This window comes from Triplophysa rosa, linkage group LG1, assembly GCF_024868665.1.
Source record: "Triplophysa rosa linkage group LG1, Trosa_1v2, whole genome shotgun sequence".
NCBI classification, from domain to species: domain Eukaryota; kingdom Metazoa; phylum Chordata; class Actinopteri; order Cypriniformes; family Nemacheilidae; genus Triplophysa; species Triplophysa rosa.
The window spans coordinates 1,443,912-1,464,354 of NC_079890.1; the positions used below are offsets into that span (position 1 = coordinate 1,443,912).

The 20,443-nt window shown below is 38.3% G+C and overlaps 1 protein-coding gene across 3 annotated transcripts in view; it reads left to right on the forward strand.

The window, feature by feature from the left end:
• The window catches only part of adamts17 (ADAM metallopeptidase with thrombospondin type 1 motif, 17), a 78,232-nt gene extending 59,019 nt beyond the window's left edge, over positions 1 to 19,213 (forward strand). For all 3 annotated transcript variants that reach the window (XM_057340571.1, XM_057340588.1, XM_057340579.1), the window contains 6 exons: positions 2,441 to 2,600; positions 6,614 to 6,749; positions 10,196 to 10,400; positions 12,838 to 12,990; positions 14,859 to 15,036; positions 15,971 to 19,213. In XM_057340571.1, coding sequence (XP_057196554.1) covers positions 2,441 to 2,600; positions 6,614 to 6,749; positions 10,196 to 10,400; positions 12,838 to 12,990; positions 14,859 to 15,036; positions 15,971 to 16,125 — 987 coding nt within the window. In that variant the 3' untranslated portion in view covers positions 16,126 to 19,213. The remainder of the gene's footprint in view (positions 1 to 2,440; positions 2,601 to 6,613; positions 6,750 to 10,195; positions 10,401 to 12,837; positions 12,991 to 14,858; positions 15,037 to 15,970) is intronic.
• Positions 19,214 to 20,443: the final 1,230 nt, after the last annotated feature.

Consider the following 20,443-nt stretch of genomic DNA (forward strand, 5'->3'; position numbering starts at 1 on the left):
AAATATATGAAATGAACGGAAAACAGAACGCTTGAAATGTTTTGAAAGTAATAATGCAGATGTTTTGAATCCGCTGCCTTCACCAACATCTGGAACGGTTTTGCGCCCGCTCAGACATCATCTGTGGTCATGACGTCATCTTATGTTAGGGCTTTGGTAACGCATTACGGCTCGTTATCAAACGAAGTGCAATCTTCTCAGCACATTGTTTCAGTTAATATCTTCCTGAACCCTGGAAGATGAAGAGATTGGGTGCATAATCTCCAGTGCCACCACCCCCTCCCCCCCGCAGTCAAAGAGTTTCATGAAAAAAGGTTTGTTTAGTCTAGAAAGCCAGAAGGAGTCCTGAGAGATCCCTAATAGTACAATTAAGCAGTGAAGCCAGCTTTAGAAGATGCCAGCCGCTGAGAACTGCTTCGGCACACAAATGCTCGACTTCAAACGGTTTGAAGGTGTTTACGTCCCCACCTAGAATATTTGAGCTAAATTGTTATTTGCGCCTCAGGTCAGCGCTGGGAATTCTGACTGAGGGTTTTGTCTGACCTTGAATGCATAAACAGATGCAAAGCAGTCTTGCAAAATAATGTTTGCAGAATAATTAGGTTAAAAAAAGGAAAAATCAGCAACAAAGAGTCCTCGGACTATGTTTTAGCTTTTTTGTTGTTTTAATTTTAATATTTAAAATGTGATTTTATTTATGTTTTTAAGCTATTTAATGCCCTTTTGTCGTTTTTTATTATTGATTAGGTTTATTTTTATTTCAGCTTTAGTTGAATTTTGATTATATATATATTTTTATTATTAATTTATTTATTTTAGTTAATAATTATTCTGCCTTAACTTACTATAAATAATAGTTTTAGTTTTTGCTTTAGTTATTTAGATTACTATTTACTAATAGAATTATCATTTCTTTTTTATTATGAATTTAGAGTGAATCTTTGAAAAGTATGGCATGTACTGTATGGGCCATATATGACCACAAACAAATAACATCCCAAAAAAACCACTTATTTCAGTGTATTGCTATAGCAACATTTTTATAAATAATAATCTTGGTTTTTGCTTTAGTTATTTAGATTTGAAGGATTATAATTATAATATTCCTTTGAATTCTTTCCAGCGAAGCTGCTTGCTTTATTGTGCAGCCTACTAACAGCACATTTGCCTACTCCAGACAGGGTCCGATCAAGGAGCAGTACATACTGACTAGATCATCAGCAGAGGCTCCAAGTTTCGCAAAGACTGTCAGAAAGTGAAGACGTTGAGATGCCTTTTTTACACACTCGTCAATATGAGAATGTCCGTTTGGTTGATTGTCAAAATGAGACCCTAGGTAGTTTGACTGTAACACCACAGGAGTCCGTCTGCAGAATAAGTGGTGGTGGTTGTGCTGGAATTTCGTCTTCTTTCGACAGATTTTTTTCCATTTTGTGCCCAAGTTTCCAAAGCAAGTGCCTCCATTTCCATCTTTTTGTCTATTTCTATGTCTTTTAGCTCGTGATATAACAATATCGTCTGCATTCGCTGTATCCAGTGTATCGCCAAAAATGACTTCACGAGTTGACATATGGAGTAAAAACCTCGGGGAACCCCTGATCTCACAACCTTCCATTCCCTGCTTTTACCATTTGCAACCACCCTGTTGTGTAGCTAAACAACCAAGCCAACAATTAAGCGTTGTTAAATGCTGGAAAAGCCTTGCATGGTCAACTCGATCAAATGCTTTTGACATATCTGCCAATACAACACGGACCATAGTTGGTTGTTGAGAATCTGTCTCCCTTAGCCATGTGTGCATGTTCTTTACCAAAGCATTTGTGTTTAGGCTAATAAGCCCACTGATTGTGCATTCATTCAGAACTGTTGGCATACGTTTCAACACAAACCTCTCTTGGAAGTTAAGGAGTCCGATGTTTCATGTGGTCGGGCAACCTTTGGGACTGAACATATATTAGCTTCTTCTTTCCATGCAGTTGGTAAGACTTGATGTGAGGTATTGATCAGATGTGCTATAACTGGTGCCAAATCTTCTGCGCGGTTCCTGAGAAGCCAAGGAGGTATATTGCTTTCCGGGTATCTAATATTATAAGGGCTTGTTTTATTTTTCCTATACTACACAGTTCATGGGTTTTTGTTGGTTTGTCCAAAGGAAAAATGGCACGCATGTTATCAGCAAAAAAACTAACCTGAGGTGAAGATGGTTCTCATCAGATGAAGGCTCTTGGTCGTGTCACTGGAAGCGATTACAGAGATTGAATGAATGCAAGTGATCTTTCCTTTCTCCCGGCGTTCTGGTTGCCACATGGAATCTGACCTCACGCTTGTTCACAGGCCTCTGGAGAAAGTTTAGTGTGCTTTTAACAGAAAACAGTGTCGGGAAATGATACTTCTGTAGATTTCTCCAGAAATAAATGATCTTGATTTGATCTGCCGGCAGGTTCTTATGTTTCACGATCAGACGTACGGGATTCACTACGAGTACACTGTTGCTCTGAATCAGTCGCAGGAGAAGAGAAGCGAGACGGGGAAAGAAGCCGAACACATGTACCTGTGGACTCACAGCAGCTGGGAGGACTGTACCGTGCACTGCGGCGGAGGTCAGTGTCTGCACACATTACCCACAATCCCCTGCAGAGCGTCCCTGATTTATTTATCAGAATGTCTCTGCTGTTTTACTTCAAGGTTCTGATAGTTTAGTAAAACTGTTAAAACGTTTAATTTAAGTCATAAAATATGGGACTAAATTGAGAGTTGTGTTGAGGCACTAAAACTATTGCCTAAAATAAAAAAATAAATGGAAACTGAAAGAAAAACAAATTCATCTTATACAACAACACACTGTAAAAATAAGCAAATAAAGTGACAAACGCACATGACAAAATTAACATAAAAACTAAAAAAATAACATTCAATACAATTATTTTTACAATAAATACTATTGACGTGAGGCACAATGTTTTTTTTTCTGAAGGAACACCCCTGTAATGATGCTCTGTATTATCTGTCATCAGTTCTTCAGTGCGTTGGAATTGTTATTAACCTGAGAGCGAGCAACGTGACAACCGCATGCATGAAATAAACCCAAGAGACGTCTGTCTCATTTTCAAAGGCTTGCCGACTGTGACGGTTCATTCTCTCGAGACGTTTATCTACCATACACCAGCACGCATTCAAAATAAAATCTCCTAAAATAGCACGCTTTTATCAACTGACTTACTCCTTCATTTCAGCGGTTAGTGCTTCCTAATAGCTGTGAATTGTGGGGTAATTGCGGCTGAGAACTGTGTACGGATGTTGCATCAGCATCTCTACAGTAAAAGTTACTGTACATGTGTTTTTAAAGCACTTCAGATGTGTTATTGCATCTGAGTAAGAAAGTGTGGGGTGTTTATTACTTGTAGTGTGATGAATAGAACAGATTCATTTTTCAACACCAGCTGCATATTAAACTTTATAGATCTCACTTTTACGATTTTGTTGAAGAAAAAAACGCGTGTTTGCATTCTGGTAGATTGTAATCTTGTTTTGCTTTAGGTTTCCAGTAGTGATAATATTTAAAATAATACACTTCATTAAATAACATTTACACCGGACACACGGCTTGTTCTAATGGGATTGTCGCGCTGCATCCGGTGTGGACAAAATTTAAATTATAATGGCTTCTATTGTCTTTTGTGTAGACACGGTGTTAGAGTTTCTAACAATGCAGCATAACATTTTATTTGATCAAGTACGATTATTATTATTATTGTGTCATTATAATATATTTAAAGCTGCTTTGCAACAATGAAAATTGTAAAAAGCGCTATATAAATAAAGTTGATTTGTCTTTTTAAAGAGGGATTCTAGCGGGACAATGATCAACATTTTTTAGTTTGGTTTAGATCTTTGGAGTTTTATGATGTTTACCGTAGTAATAATCAGACAGAGGGTGGGAAACGTGATCTAAAATTCCCTGTATCCAAATTCCAGGTTGGCATTATATTTGGCATAACGTTTGTGGAGGCAGCCTCAATCCCATAATGCATTGAATTCTATAAAAAACTTACATTCAAAATCCAGTCAAGATAGGGGATAGAATAAGAGACACATTGATAATAAATGAAGAGTTTGTTTCCAAAACCAGATAACTAAATTGTTCAAAAATCATGTTTTTAATTGTGCATTTCAATTCATATCAATCACAATGCAGTTAGTTTGTTTCGATTTAAGCCATAAAACCTCCAAAAATACAGCTAACTAACACAATAAAACACAATCTCTTCATATATTATTTGTTAATGAAAATCATCGATGAACAATCCCTATTTGGTGATAAGTATAAGTATAACCTGATTTAACTATCAGTTTGTGTAAAGTGTAATTTTAGGGTACAGTATCACCAATCGCTTAGCAACAAGTGAATTAGAGATGCATCGATATATTGGCCGATAATCGGAATCGGTCGATAAAAGCAATTTTTACACGATCAGCTATTGGCACAAAGTTGCAGTCTGTTCTCTTATGATGGTTTTTTCAGTCCCTTCACTACGCCCCTCACCTGGAACATACCCGATGCCCATTATTTCTTTTAATATCACGCTGACATTTTTGTACAATGTGTCTTTTAAAACTTCTCTGTGTATATTTAAGTGAAAACATCTTGTCCTTGTCGACAGTGCATGGCATTGGTCTGTCTCATTTCAACACATCAGTGATCAACTCTTTCAGGAGATGTGCATTATATTGAGGGCACTCTACTCTTAATGGGGTAAAAGTCTTTGTTGCCATGGAAACCGCTGTTAAAGGCCATCTAATCCACTGAACACTGTCTACTGAACTGTCTAGGACGGTTGTAACTTAACTAGACACAGCTCAGTGAGTTTTAAGCCTCAAGTATTGGTTCTCTTCTCCAGTATTTTGAGCCTCTTTTTTTTTTTTTTACAACTGAGGTATTAGAAATTAGCACGATGAAGCATCACATCTTACCGTGTTGTCCAGATAGGGAACTCACAGGTTATGACCGGTACCCTGTCCTTCGCCGTCTGTCTCTCTCTCTCTCTCTCTCTCTGCTCAAGGTTTGCTTTGGTCAATTTTAAGCCACACTTAATGAATGTCACGGTTAATCCTGCAGTCCGGCATTCAGTCACACAGTTTCACACAGAGCCCAAGCTAATGAAGTGTGCAGCTCAAGGTTCAGTGTGTCCTCTATTACTGGTCTGGTCATGACTCCAGCTAAACACTAAAACAACCCCTCTTATTCTTATCTGTCATCAGAAATGTTTTGCTGTTATGGTAAATCTGATGTATATCTATATTGGGGGATGAGATAGGATTAAATCTTTGGCAGTGTTTACAGTGAGATGCATTTTCTCTAATGCAAGAGAAAATACTGATGAAAGAAAAAGTAGCGTAGTGGAGCCAATACAGTTCAGTTCCTCAATATAAACACTAACATTGTTTATGGTTTGTTTGTAAACGTACCGCAAAGACTGTAGATAAGTGGTTCTCAAACTGGGGGGGCCCAAGATGGATCCAGGGGGGCCCACAGATTTTGTGGCATATGAAATATAGAAGTTTTCATACATTTTATGCAATCAAAAATAAGACCACCAACCAAAGGTATTGATGTTCCAGCATTGTATAACAGAATTTGTTTTATGTTTAATTTAAAAAAAAAAAGGGGCCAACGAAAAAGTTTGAGATCCCCTGCCGTAGACCACCATACCAAGAGTTATACTTATGTAACCATGTATTTTTTATTGTAAGCATCTTATAAGCTTAGGACTAACACATGTTTTGTAATATCTGGATCTACTATTATATTATTCATTCAGGTTTGAAAATACCTGTTTCTCGCATGAATTCAGTTCTACAGCCACAGAAAAAGTTAAAGTGATAGTTCACCCCAAAATGAAAATGCTGTCATCATTTGCGCACCCTCTTGTCATTTCCAACCTGTACGACTTTCTTTCTTCCCCAGGAAGACAAAAGAAGATATTTTGAAGAAAGTTGCAAGCGCACAGCACTGGACCCCGTTCACTTCTATTGTATGGACACAAAACCAATGCAAATCATTTTTCAAAATATCTTCTTTTGTGTTCTGAAGAAGAAAGAAAGTCATACGGGTTTGAAATGACAAGAGGGTGAGCAAATGATGACAGAATGTTTATTTTTGGGTGAACCATCACTTCAAGAGACATTTCAAAATTGCTCAGTCTTTCTGAATTTACAATTTTTAGGTATGTGTTTAGAGAAGGTAATCATTTTTGTTTCATTCTGTGAACTACTAACAATATTTCTCCCAAATTTGTAATAAACCTATTCTTTGTATTTGCATTTTTTGCAGAAAAACGGTGAAACGGGTGAAAATAACAGAAAAGATGCTCAGATTCACTTTTAAGCAACATGACAGGCGTATTTCTAGATGTATTTAGGGAAAGTTCAAAAATGATTGTTTATGCGATAACCTGGATTTTTATCAGCTTTCATGTGTCTTGTCACATGTTAGATGACTTTATGCCTCTCTCATCTAGTTATGCACTCTTTGAATCGTGTCTGCGTCTACAGCTCACGCTCTCAGTCTTCTGTTTCTTTCATGATGAGGCGTTAACGCTGGTTATCGTTTCAGGAGAGAGAAGGACTGTGGTGTCATGCATGAGAATCCTCAACAAGACCATGAGCCAGGTGAACGACAGCTACTGTCACATAGAGAACAGACCAGCGCCACAGATTCGCCAGTGTAACACGCACCACTGCCAGTACAGGTATGAACATGTGTTCTGTACACCCTCAAAAATCAACTTGCTAAATGCTCTCCCTACAAGCATAATCAAGTAACTCGAACATAGAATTTTTAGTTAAAGGAGTCAAAAGATTGTTTTGCATATACAGTTTCTAACAAAGATTCTTCTGTTGACTGGACTTAGATTCTTAAGTCAGAAAGTTTGCTCAACTTACAAAACAGAGTACTCTGAACAAACAATATCGCAAGAGTTTGAAAGTTCTCGGGATGCACTGCAGCATGTTCAATTCTGTCTTTCTTATTAGTTTTTCTTTTAAAGATCAGTGTTTTAGTTCAATATAAATAACCAATCTCTATTCTGTATTTATGTTCAGCCAACAAAAAATATTTTGTTCTGTTGTTCATTAGGTAAACTTAATTTTTTAAGTTGGGTGGACTTCGGTTTCTGTTTGTTGAGTTAACTCAAAATCGCGCGCGCGTGATAGGTTGCCTTATTATTTTAAGTTGACTCAAATGTTTTTTTACAGTGTACGATATCTATATATACATAATATATGAAGAGTTTATTTCCAAAAAGAGATAACTCTGTTTTTAAAATGTTTACTTTTTAACTCCAAAAACATGATAACATCATAAAAGACGTGATTTTTGAAAAATGTTAAAAGCGGAGTTATCTCTTTTTGCAAACCAACTCTTCATATGTATTTTGATGCGTCTTGATGTGACATCACCATCACCATCTAGTGTTCTGATTACATCCTTACAGAATGACACAGAAGTATTATGAATAGAAATGTGTGACGCTGCAGAAGTGTAATGGGCCTTTAAGAAGACAGCTGCTCATGTAGACAGGAAGACGATTAACCTCTCTCTCTCTCTCTCTCAGGAAGCAGTATTACACGTATGAATAAGGTTCTCGATTTCTCTAAATCAAACCCGGTTCCGGGCAGGACGTCCAAACATAATGCATAACCTCTTCTGTTCCCATCATCACTGTGTAGATGAAAAACATCGAGTCATTATCCCGCAGGAGGACCATAAATCAAAGAGATGTTCGGTTGGCAATGATTTATACTGCTTTTCAAACGATATGAAAAACAAGCATTATGATGCCATGTGCTCTCATTTAAACTAACCCACCAGCTTATGTTTGGCTCTCTCTCTCGCTGGCCGTTTCATTAAAGTATCCATGCAATTCAATCGGCATCTGTATTGTTTATTTTTACCCATAATCCCTTTCCGTTTGAAACCAATAATGCACTAGTGGCAGCATTTAAAAGCAGCTTGTGTAACTTTATTACACTGTCTGATCGGATTGATTTGATTTTAAGAGCTGTCACTCTATAAAGCGTTTCAGAGCACAGTATAACTCACAGGGCATTTTGAAGGGACGTTGAAAGCAGACCGCGGGAGGTGAAGGTTACAGAATGCACCTCTTTAACCTCCATCAACTGGTTCTTGTAGTCGATTTCTCAGCGTTCCTCTTCACAAATCTCAGGAGGGTTCTCGAGATGTCTGGTGTTAATCGTGTGGGTCGCTCCAGGTGTCGACGGTTTATTCCCGCGCTTTGAGTCGCCGTCCCGTCGCATCAGCCAAGTGGCTTCCGTTGAGCTTCACTTGGCAGACAGATGCTCTACAGTCTCATTCAAACTGTTCAGATGCACACGGAATTACATTTTTTTGTGGATGATATTACGCTGCGTCGACCCTTAAGAAGTCAAGCAGCCTCGATCCATGATGGTCCTCCACCGGTTTTGGCGTTACGCTAGGTGTTCTGACATGTGAAGGCATGGTTCGCATCACACAACACGTTCATGAAAGGCAGTTTTTATAGGACGCCTCTAACCGACACCTCCAATCTTCTCCCATCGTTTGGACGTCAGAGGCATTCGTAAGTTTTCTGTAGAAAATGACGTACGGTGCGACGTCCTGTTTAAAACTGGACAGGCTGTTTGCCACCCGTAAGACTTTTGAGATTCTCTCACTTTATCTTAAGATGGCTTAGGTCTTTCATTTTTAGCCCAGGTTTATATTTTTAACCTTTAAAAGCTTTATTAGACAGGGCAGAGAGGGGATTGGCAAAGCACCTTGGGAACCAAACTCGGATCACGACAGTGCAGTTGTGTGCTTTGTTCGGAGACCTGGCCATCGGCTTTGCTTGTAGTTTCATTTTTAAATGATTTTTTGTTATTTTTACAAATGTAATTGTATTAGTTGTAATATATTTTTATTTTATTCTACCAAGCTAAATCGTATGTCACTTAGTAATAATGGAGAAATGTGATAAATATGACGAACAGATGCTTTAAAGCTTGTAACGATGATCAGCAATGCAATATTTACTTATAGTATTGATGTGGTGATTTGATAATTGTGTTAATGGTGGCACAATGATTTTATTATTAATTTAGTTTAAAATCAAAATAGCATGGAATATAAAAGTGCAGTATTGACATTTTTCTCATGAGGCTAAACATGCTCTTCCGGTTCTGTGCGTTGACTTTAAACCCGTTTTAGCTGGAACATTCGTGTTTTTTTCAACGCTGTTCAAGTCTTTTGATCTTCACGAGTCTCGGTGTTCGTCATTCAGCTTTCATTTATAACCACTGAAGAACATTCACTGTGGGATTGTCTTTGGATGCTTCTCAAGTCAATATGTGAAATGTCTCCTTCAGTCATGTCAACAGCTCGAGCGACGAGTGCATGACACGTAAACACGGTCTGTCTTCACAAACTAGTTCCAAACAAACGTTTCTTCTGGAGCTTCAGGGAATGGCTTTCCCAGTTTATTTATAACAGAAATGCAGGAGTTTGCTTTGGATCCATCACACCATAACCAAAATCATTTCTTTTACTAACAATGTTGAAATCTCTGCCGTCAAAGCTTGATTTATTTATTGACTGCAGTATACAGTATACATTACAAAAAGACAACTTAGAAATGCAACATTTATGGAAAGGCGAATGCGGAGAGTTAATAGCTCTGTCACCGTTTCTGTTTGAATCTTTTAGTCTTTTTAGCGCTCGATCGGACTCATGTCAGATGAACATCAGCTTCGTGTGACCTCCTCATAAGGCGTTCCAGATAGCATCACATAAGGCCTTTCACCAGGTTGCTAGGTAACAACCGTCTGGCCTCTTGTGCCATTTTTCCAGCAGTCCAGCTGGAAATGTTGCGTTTACAGGGTTGCCAACTGAAAACAATTTCACTTTCAACAAAAACAAACCGCTGGACTTTGTAAAGTTTGCATAGCTGTATCTTAAGGGTTGACCTACTGTAAATCACGTGAAAGGCCCTTAAAGGGATAGTTGAAATGTCTTTCTTCTGCAGAACACAAAAGAAGATATTTTGAAGAACGTTGATAGCCAAACAATACAGAACCTCACTGACTTCCATAGTATGAACACGAAACCGCTGAGACATTTCTCAAAATATCTTCTAAACACGCTCTTTTCTCGTCCTGTCAGGTGGGTAACCGGTGAGTGGGGACAGTGTTCAGTAACTTGTGGCGAAGGTCTCCAGCGGAGGGACGTCGGCTGCGTCTACCAGCTTCAGAACGGCACGCACATTCCCACCAGAGACCTGTACTGCCTCAGCTCCAAACCCTCCGTCGCACAGCGCTGTGAGGGCCGAGACTGTCTCACCGTGTGGGAGGCGTCCGAGTGGTCCAAGGTTTGTGTCACAAGATTAAAATGAGTATATTGGAACCAAGTGCTTATGGTTTTCAAAATATGAAAAGCTTCCTTGTGTATTATTCAATATATTTTCAAATCTATATTGATTATTTTATAATTGACAGTCAATTCGCTAGTTGCACAAGATGGCGCCGGTGAGCTTTTGGGACGCCAGGCAGACTAGGTTCCGCTCGTGTAACACTGTATGGGAGAAGGAGGATTTTTGGCCAGCAAATATTGGTGTTTTTTACATAAAAAAGAAGAAGGTAATACCTCAGCGATATGACAGATCCTCTTTACATTGCTAAGCCAAAAACAACTCGATAGTGTTATACGACCGGAAAGTAGTTTGCCGACCATTAAATACGCAGAAGCTCACCGCCGCCATCTTGTGCAACTAGCCCATTTTCTTTGCGTTGTCGTCATATTTCAATGTTAGTGATGTTGCTGAATAACCATTGAATACTTACATGGAAAGGAGTTTTGCATTTGACAAAAAAATATTAAAACAGTGACCAGGTTCTACAGTATCTGAGTCAGGCTTATTATCGTAAACGAAAACTATCACGAAAACTGAAAGTATTAATGAAAAAACATATTCGTTAACTGAAAAAAACAAAAACTAAACTGCGACTATAATATGCACCTGCAAAATGAACGAAAACAAAATAAAATTTAAGGAAAAAAAATCTAAATTAAAAAACGAAATCAAAACTATTTATGCACCACTTAAAAGAACTAAAACTAAACTGAAATACAAATGAACATCACAAAACTAAATAAAAATAAAAACTAGTCATTTTTTAAAACTATAATAACCCTCACCACACTGTAAACATTTTTAACTTAAAGTTTATAGGCTGCCTTAAATTAAAAAAATTTCATCGGATGTAACCGAAGGTAACTTCCAGTCTGTGCTTGTTCATCGGTCTATATAATATAACAATTTAAATTTGATTGAATATATGTTAGTATACTCTACAGGAACTGAAGGGACAGGTTGTTATTGATTCTCTGCGGAGGTCTACCAGAAGTTACGTTTGGGTCACATAACGTTTGTTTATGTTGTTGCCATCTACGGTTTATAGACCGTTTCGCGCGCCTGGACTGCAGTTAACGTCCGGTCTGCGTTTGTTTATCGGTCTGGCTAGAAGTTAATAATATCAATATTTTTATTTAATTTAATTGATGTTAATAGTAATTTATGTAATTTTTGTATTGTATAATAGTTGTATTAAATAAACGATTTGTTGAATTTTGTTGTATGTTCATTTTATGAAATAAACAATTTGTTGAATGGGTCCTGTAGCGTGATCGCATTTAAAGAAACCGTGTGGTAAACTGACATCTAGCGGTTGAGCTTGGTATCGCAGTCTAAATTAAAAATATTGGAGAGACAAATTTAGCCAAGTAACGTTTCTTCTCGGTTTCTTTTGATTGTCATCCGAAATAATCTACAGGCGCGAATGTTTTCTGGAAGTTAAGGGTTGAAACCGTCTATATATACTGTATATACCTGATGTAAAATCTAGTTTCATTTTGCACTTGTAAAATGATGTTAAAATTGGTTGAAAATCATTCTTTTGTTGTGATAAATTGTGTTATGTGCTTATTGAGCACATACTGTTTACAGTACATTTGTGTTTTGCATGTAAATATCTGCAGTAAAAAAACACCACAATTCTTTCTGCATAATCAGAATAATGAAAAGCGTGACAAGAGTGGAGAGGTTTTAAACATTTCACTGTGATTCAGTGCTTTGAAATATCCGAATGATTATTGTACATGTAAACATAGTCAATGTCGCTATTCTGACAGAAAAGTTTCAGCGGTTCATGATTGACATTGAGAAAGTAGGCTTTAAAATCAGATTGCAAATAGGTCTATATTTAGACCGTGTTTGAATTAGACTGCAACATTTGCATATTAATTCTATGTTGTGTATATATAAAGATGACGCTGTGATGGGATCCGTCCACAGATTGGCAGAAGGGCCGCTGACTGATGATGGTTTTGATGGATGACTATAATTTGACTACAGGACTGGTTATTAATCAAAACATATCATTATGTCACTTACTCACATTACAGCAACTACACCACCAACCCAAGATTCAGTTTGCACCATGCTGAAAACCTTCAATAGGTGGAAAGCTGTCATTGGATGAACGTTTAGAAGAGCTGAGAGGATGTGGCCTGCGGAGGGCACTGTGGCTGTTTTGGGATGTCTGGGTGGTGTTTTTCTCATTGTTTTAAGCACTTCATTAAAGTGGATTCAGTCAGCGGAGAGAAGCTGTAATGGAGCTCCGCAGGACGCCTGTTTTAATGACCACAACCCTTTCTCTCCTCACTGCATCTCTTGTTTACGTCTGTGTTTTTCTCCGGCCTTTGCTTTTCCACCCAATTGTTAACTCATGTTATCATTTCTCTCTCAGTGCTCATCTGAATGCGGTCGAGGCAGCAGGACGAGGACGGTGACCTGCAGAAACCCTCAGGGTCTCTGTGATCCAGCCTCTCGCCCTGCAGAGGAGGAGACCTGTGAGGATCACAGCAAATGTTACGTGTGGAAGACCGGCGAATGGTCAAAGGTAGCGGTAAAGCATTCTTATCCCACAGCAAAAACTGAAACGTTGCAAGACATGGTCCGTAATTTCAAAAGCATTCATTGAAATGTTAAACACAATCGATGTAGTAATCGAATGCAGTTTTAAAATTGAGACGGACCTCAAAACTCTGTCAGGTCCCCATTAGAACAAAACCATGTAACTTGGGGGTCTCATTCTCTTCTATTTAAGAGACAAAAATGTGCATTTTCTGTTCAATTATTGCCCTGATATGTCATTTTTATCATCATTTATTCCCCTCATGTCATTCAAAACCTGTAAGTGACTCTTTCCTCAGTGAAACACAAAAGAAGATATTTTGAGAAATGTCTCAGTGGGTTTGTGTTCATACAATGGGGGTCAATGTGGTTTGGTTATCAACATTCTTCAAAATATCTTCTTTTGTGTTCTGCAGAAGAAAACCTCATTCTGGTATAAAATGACATGAGGATGAGTTCATGATTGATGTCACTTTAAGAGCAGTTGTGATGATGCACAAGTGTAGCTGCCACAGTAAATGTCACGCTCATCATTGCTGTGAAATCATTAATCAGACGGAAACTCAATGAGATCTCGATCTCTAATACATCTACTGGCACTGAGCAGCAATTTCACGTCATTAGAAAAGAGTGTTTGTTGGAAATTGGACTTGGGTCGCTCTGCGCAATAAGAGTGATTTCTGCCTCCAGCTCAGCTGCACAAAACATGTTTCATAAGAACACAATCATCATTCAGTAAACGTGAGTTTGAGGTTTAATTGAATATCTCAATAAATCATAGAAATGCTTTCAGACTTTTCCAATGTTGACAGAGAACGTTTAATAAATGTGTAGCACCAGAAACAAATTCAGTCAAAAGTTTGTGTCTCTTGAGACAAAAGTTCTTCGCTAGCAGACTCCCATGGCTCTCTTGAAATAAATATGTCAAAGCAAACATAGATAAGTGGACAAAAAGTTTTTTCTCAGCCCTTCAAAACACAAACAGTTTATTCAGCGTACCGAGGCATCTCCTTTATTTACTTTCAGTCAGAGGGTCCGCTGGGCTCCCTGTTGGGACCCTGCCGCGTTCTGCTTTTTTCAGATAACCTTGAAGGCTTCTCCCGGGGGCAAAAAACTCTGGCCGCATTACAGCACTGGCTTCACAGAGCATACACATCCATGTGAGCTTACAGCACTGTGGTTCCCAGCATCTCTCCATTTATTTATTTAGTTTTTTAGAGTTTGTAAGGAAAACTGCTATTTTAGACCTCCTATAACCAGTTGATTATTCTTTTATGAATGAAAGCAACACTGAGGTGAAGGTAGAAAATCGCATCATGTTTAATATGTGTGTTTGTGAAGGGAGCATTTAGACTAATAAGATTTCACTATCATGTCAACAATCATTTCAACTCCTTTGGTTTTTGCTCGGAAGTTTCTACATGTATCTATATCTATATAAAGCAATGTCATTATAAAGTCCTCAGATGTCAAGAGAAGGTTTGAGAGGCGTCGAGCGCGTACGGCACAGGCCAGCCTCATTAAATCGTTTGGTTTCATAACAGAAAAGTGTAAAGTGGGAGTTTTGCTTGCAGAAACAGTGCTCATTAGAATAACATTTCATTATTTGCTCTCTTTTGTCATTCCGGTGTGTAGTTATTTTTCAGCACAGGAAAATACACAGAAGTTAAAAGCTCTTTTTCATACAACAACATGTACGGTATGCTACAGCAAACACTAAGTCATCTGTGTGACTCGGTCTTTTTAATGCTTCGAATCGTCCGAACCAAACTGTTTTTTTTCCAATTTTTTCAATTTTACAATTGCATAGGCATGGGTGTGGAAGTGAAAATTTGGTCGATTGGTTCATTTCAGTGCTCGTCATCGTGTGGGCGGGGCTTGCAATCCCGAGTGGTTCAATGCATGCACAAAGTGACCGGTCGCCATGGCAGCGACTGTCCAGGAGTTCTGAAGCCCCCCGCATACAGACAGTGTCATCAGGGGGCGTGTAACGTAAAAGTCAACGTCAACACCATCACGTCCCCTCGACTCGGTAAGACTTTTGTATTTTGTGTACGACGTGAAACATGAACGAAAGAATTAACGACGCTCTTATTGTGCAGTGTTTGTTTTATCATCTTTTTTCACGGTAGAGATGTAAGCTACTGTTGTTCTATTTAATTCAATGCTTAATCATTCAGTTTGCTATGATGTAAAAGCTACGTTATATCAATTATAAACTATATTATATCAGTATTGTGTTATATTATTACATTCAATTATTATTTCTAAATGATTAATATTTTGATTTTACAGCGTTTTGAAATAGCTCACTGGGTTTGAGACAGAGCCATCTTTGTTTCATAAACATCTATTTATCCTTATTCAGCATGATGTCACCTGATTTTCTAACTTTTTTATGATGTGACTCGTGATTTGTACGAAGAAAACTATAATCAAGCCTTATCCCTAAACATAACCATCAGCGTATGTACGAATTCATACCAGTTAGCTTTACAAATTGCCGTTATATTGTGTTTACAGAAGTCGTGCCACTCGGCGGCCATGTTTGCAAAAGCCTCTGCGCAGTTATTTACGTCATAGCAAGTCAACAGTTCTATCTACTTGAATGGGGGCAGGCGGATATTTCTAAAATCGCAATTGAACAGCATATTTCTGATCAATAATAATCATGACTTGAACTGTATCATAACTTTGGTTTGCTAAGCTTAAATTGCGCGAAAAATCACCTTTTTCGATGTCGCCTCATCTACTGCACATCTAGGCTGGCGAGCGCCTCACGCTCATTTTACCGGAAGGCGGGACTTCCTTCGCTAGAGCGGCCATATTGAGCGTTGCATTCCTCGCCATTCATTGTAAAGGCAGCGGCGCATCTTGTTAATATAAATATCTTTGGTTTATGTTATCAGAAATCGTTTCTATATAATTTCACGTAGGAAATTCCTTCTGTGTCTCGTTCCTGACAGCTGCATTGACGTACAAGTGCACAGGTGACCAGTGGGCGGTGTACTGCCGGGTGATCCGAGAGAAGAACCTGTGCCAGGACATGCGCTGGTATCAACGCTGCTGCCAAACCTGCAGAGACTTTTACACCAACAACATGCCAACAAACAGTTCCTGATCCGGCACGCAGAGGTGTATTTCATTTCTGCCTGTTACATTTCTACTGTCCAGAGTAGTGTGTCATATTCTTGTTACGAATGAAAATGAAATCGGCTTCCAAGATGCACGTGAGAGTTCCAAGCGTGCTTTCGAGGACATAAACGTTCATTATTCAAGTATGTGAACACAGATACTTGTGATTCACAAAACAACGGAAGTACAGTACGCAGATGTTATAGTGCCGTTAGGTCATTACCTGACTGTTTGGAATGCTCTATTCTGATTGGTCAGTCGTGTCTAATATTCTTTAATAACCTCCGCTCATCCGGACTCCCTAACTAGTGCGACTTACAGTTCATGCTTCACGTAATAACTAATAAACAATTTCATCTCTTAATATTATTATTTGCATCATGTGACCTGTAGTCAGTGCTGAAGGTCACTCTATCGCCCCCTGTCTTCAGACCACTGTATCACTTGTTAAATACGTCAGTTTGCGTACTTGCGTAAAGGATGTTTCTGGCCTCCGAGTTTTATTTGACTTGAAAGGGTTTCATGTTGGTTTTGCTGTCAATGAAACCTGGCGCAGCACTGGCCTGCCCGTGGCATTGTGGGTAAAGCTGAATTCTGAATCATTTTTCAGAGAAAACAAGCCAGGTTTGCTTTCTTAAGGCCACTGGTTGGCCAAAAACGTTTGCAACACATTTTATTCCTTTATTTTATTTCGTGCGCTGGTATATAGTCTGGTAGAAAAACCTCACACGGCAGCAAGCTTCTTAAATGAAATGAAACTTCATTCATAGGTAGCAAACAAACTCCACTTGATACATGAAGTGTTTCGGAGCGGAGACAAAACAGTGCCTGATGTTATGATTGTTGATGAAAAGCCATGTTGATGCACTCGAGCCGATCAAAAGTGACCCGAGTTTCTCTTTAGTGGGTTTTATCAGAGCCGAGGCTCATTTGGAGACGGCGCGCGATGTGACTGCTTGTTCTCGTCTACATTAATCATGCTGCAATTGAACATTGACCCTTATGCTGTTTATAATCACATTATTAATCACACTTTGTGTAGGTTTTACATGTTTGTTGTGTTGTTTTATACATTTTTAATGTAAATGACGCTCTAATGCGGTGTAACGGTGAAAAACATCACAGATGATTCTCATTAAATGTTAAAGGGTCGCGCTGTAAATAATGATTTTTTTGTCTGGTTTTCTAGTAGAAGTATCTAAACATTCTTGAGGTACAATAACTTGAAAAGCAAAATGACTAAAACGTATCAAAGTTCAGTGAGTTGCCAGTGAGGTAAGAAAAATCAACTTCATTCAAACAAGATGATTTTTCTTACTCCATTGACAGTATGTATTGTTTTCAATTGTTATTTTTTATGATTATATATTATAAATCTATATTCTTTTAAACAAAACATTTTGCTTCGCAATTATATTCTCTCATTGATTACTCAAGTTTATGTCTTTACAAATCCATGTGATGGTTGGGAGGATATGATGAAAGTTGGCGATATGCATTCGTGAAGACACAAGCTAGAGAACATGATTGCAGTTGTTTCTTGAAGGTTGAGATTTTAAGACTCATGTGTTTGTCTGATGGTGCTGTATTATCACAATGAGAGCTGCTCTTAACATTCACCGTTTAGTGCCTTTACATCTTCTTCAGTTTAGTTGTCAAAGCCAGAGGAATTCTTACAGTTCTCACTTTGTGAAATATATGTGTACACATATAGACCGTGCGTGTAAAAGATGTCTCCAGATTGTACAGAGGTATCAAATAAAACTCTTCTTCAACTCCCTGTTGAAGACACTTGAAATGCTGGGTTAAGCAGAGTTTCACACTTGTCATTTTAAAAATGAATTAGCACTTTTTTAACCCAGAATTGCAATGCCTTGCTTCAGAGTTGAGTTAGCGCCCAAGACATTTGGTGTCAAACTTGACAAAACGCTGTCTTTAGCGACAGACAATCAATCAAAAGCTATGTTTGCAATTCAATATTTGTGTACTTTGTATAGTCTGAGGTAAAAACAATGCAAAACATCACGAAGAGACCATTATTTTGAACATTTTAGCCTCAAAAGAGTTCAAAAATGACCATCAGTTTCATAAATAAATGCAGTTTTGGTCATAAAATGGGGGAACAAGAAGTTTGTAGCATCTGCACGTATGCATACAAGAGTTTTAAAACATTGGGATGTGGTAAAAATGTGAATTTAAGATTAAACATTTGCATGCCATGCAACCATAGATATATAAAACTAGATGCCTCATTCGAGCGTTCCGTGTAGAAGTGGCCGCCATCTTGGAACGCTCCACTGATGTCACTCGCAGTTAAATTAAATTCCTGAAAAATGGGATGCCTTTAAAAGAAGTTTTCATAATCATACACGTGTTATCAGCTTGCTTTTGAATAGTAACGGACTGGATTTCAGGGTTGCCAGATTTTTGTAACAAAATCCATCGTCACAAGCCCAATGTCCCTAGTCCAAATAACGGAACATACAATCATAAATAAAACCATCTTAAGATCGACAGCTAAATAGCAAATTCCTTCCACTTTTCCCACAGCAACAGTTTAATTCCACATTCCCAATTCCATGGGGAAAACAGACTTGGCAACAAGTTCCAATATGGCGGACGACCAACGTATAGCGGCACATAGAAGCAGCTGCTAATGCGTCATCTAGTTATATATATATATATGCCTAAAACAGCCACATGGCCAAGGGCAACACTGCATTATGTGTGTGTGTTTGTGCCTCTGAGATTGTTGATGTAGAGACCTTGAAAGCGCAAGGTTACAACAGGTGCTAGACAAATTTCACTACTGTGAAATTCTTTTTTTTGCCACGTTTTGTTCTTGTACCTTTGTATGTATTTAAAGAAAACATGTTTGTTTGTTTGATGTCAGGATTATTTAATACATAAAGATGTAACTACCTGCTTCATATGGTATTCAGCTGTAGTGAAACTTGTATTCCAGTACTGTACTGTTTCGCACATGTTTGCTACATTTACTGCAACTTTTAATGGTGCTGATTTAAACATCGCAAACTGTTCATACGAAAAACTCTAATAAACAATTGATATTGTGTATTAAGATGATTTTTGTGTGTATCTCTTACATGAATGACTTAATTACAGCAGGATTTAAAGTGTAAAATCACGCTCCGTGCGTCCAAGGTCACTTCCATACTAAATAGCATGCAAAATGAGTAGCATGTCTGATACCTCAGTATGCAAAAAACAGTGTGTTAGAAATATCCGCACGGTCTGCTGCTTCTGCTGAGATCTCTCAGCATGTGTTTGGATAGATACGCTTTTCTCCCTGTGTAACATCACTAAACTGAAAACAAAATAATAGGCAGATTTAGTCCAAATCAATCTTTTTTTGTGTGCTTCAGCATCACCTAACCAAATTCCATCCTAACGGTTGTCGCACCGTACCGCTGTGAAAGTATGACAGTGTAAGCGTGTTCGTAACCAATGGTCTGCTCTCACCTGTAAATCTGACCGTGTGACGAGTGCAGTGAGACTGAAGGACATCAGCAGGTCACCTGCACGGTCACGTGCACAATTATTAAGTGAAATAAAAAAAGACAGTGACGGTAAGAAAGTAATAAAACTGTCTCCAATGATGAATAGATGGAGGAGAAATAAAACCTTGGGAGAAATCAGACTCACCTGGGAGGGCCAGTTCTCCGCTGACACGTTTACACAATTTTTTTATTTTTATGTTTTCATATATTTCAATGTTTTTAGCGCAGCAAAATACCTATTATAATCAACGAGGCCGTCTACACTGCATTATAATTGCTGTCATACATCTAGATAACAACTAATCAAAAACGTCTGGTTAGTGGTGGCAAGTCGATAACATCGATGCATTCGATTATCACATTTCTAGCACATACCAAGTCAGATACTTTCACAAAAAGAAGAGATTCGTGCTTTGTCAACTTGAAACTGTACCTCTGTTAAGTCACACACGCAAGCAAGAGCTTTACTTTGGTCGTATTCTCAGCAGGACGCTTAAGTATCGCTCAGCTTTCCCCAATAAATCCCCTCAAATGTTGTCAGGGCCTAAACGCATGCCTTTCTTCTAGTGTTCATCTTTTTCTGTTTAGCCTTTTGTTGTAAAGACCTCCCGATGAATCCAAAAGAACATAATGGAAATACTGCTTTAAAAACAGAGCGTTTTCATATGTAATGTAAAACATGACTATCACAAATAAGGTTTGGTGTGACTCACGCTGCACTTGTGTTTCTCATGAATGTTATATAAGAAATAAATATACTCCACCGTTGAGAATCAAATCTTC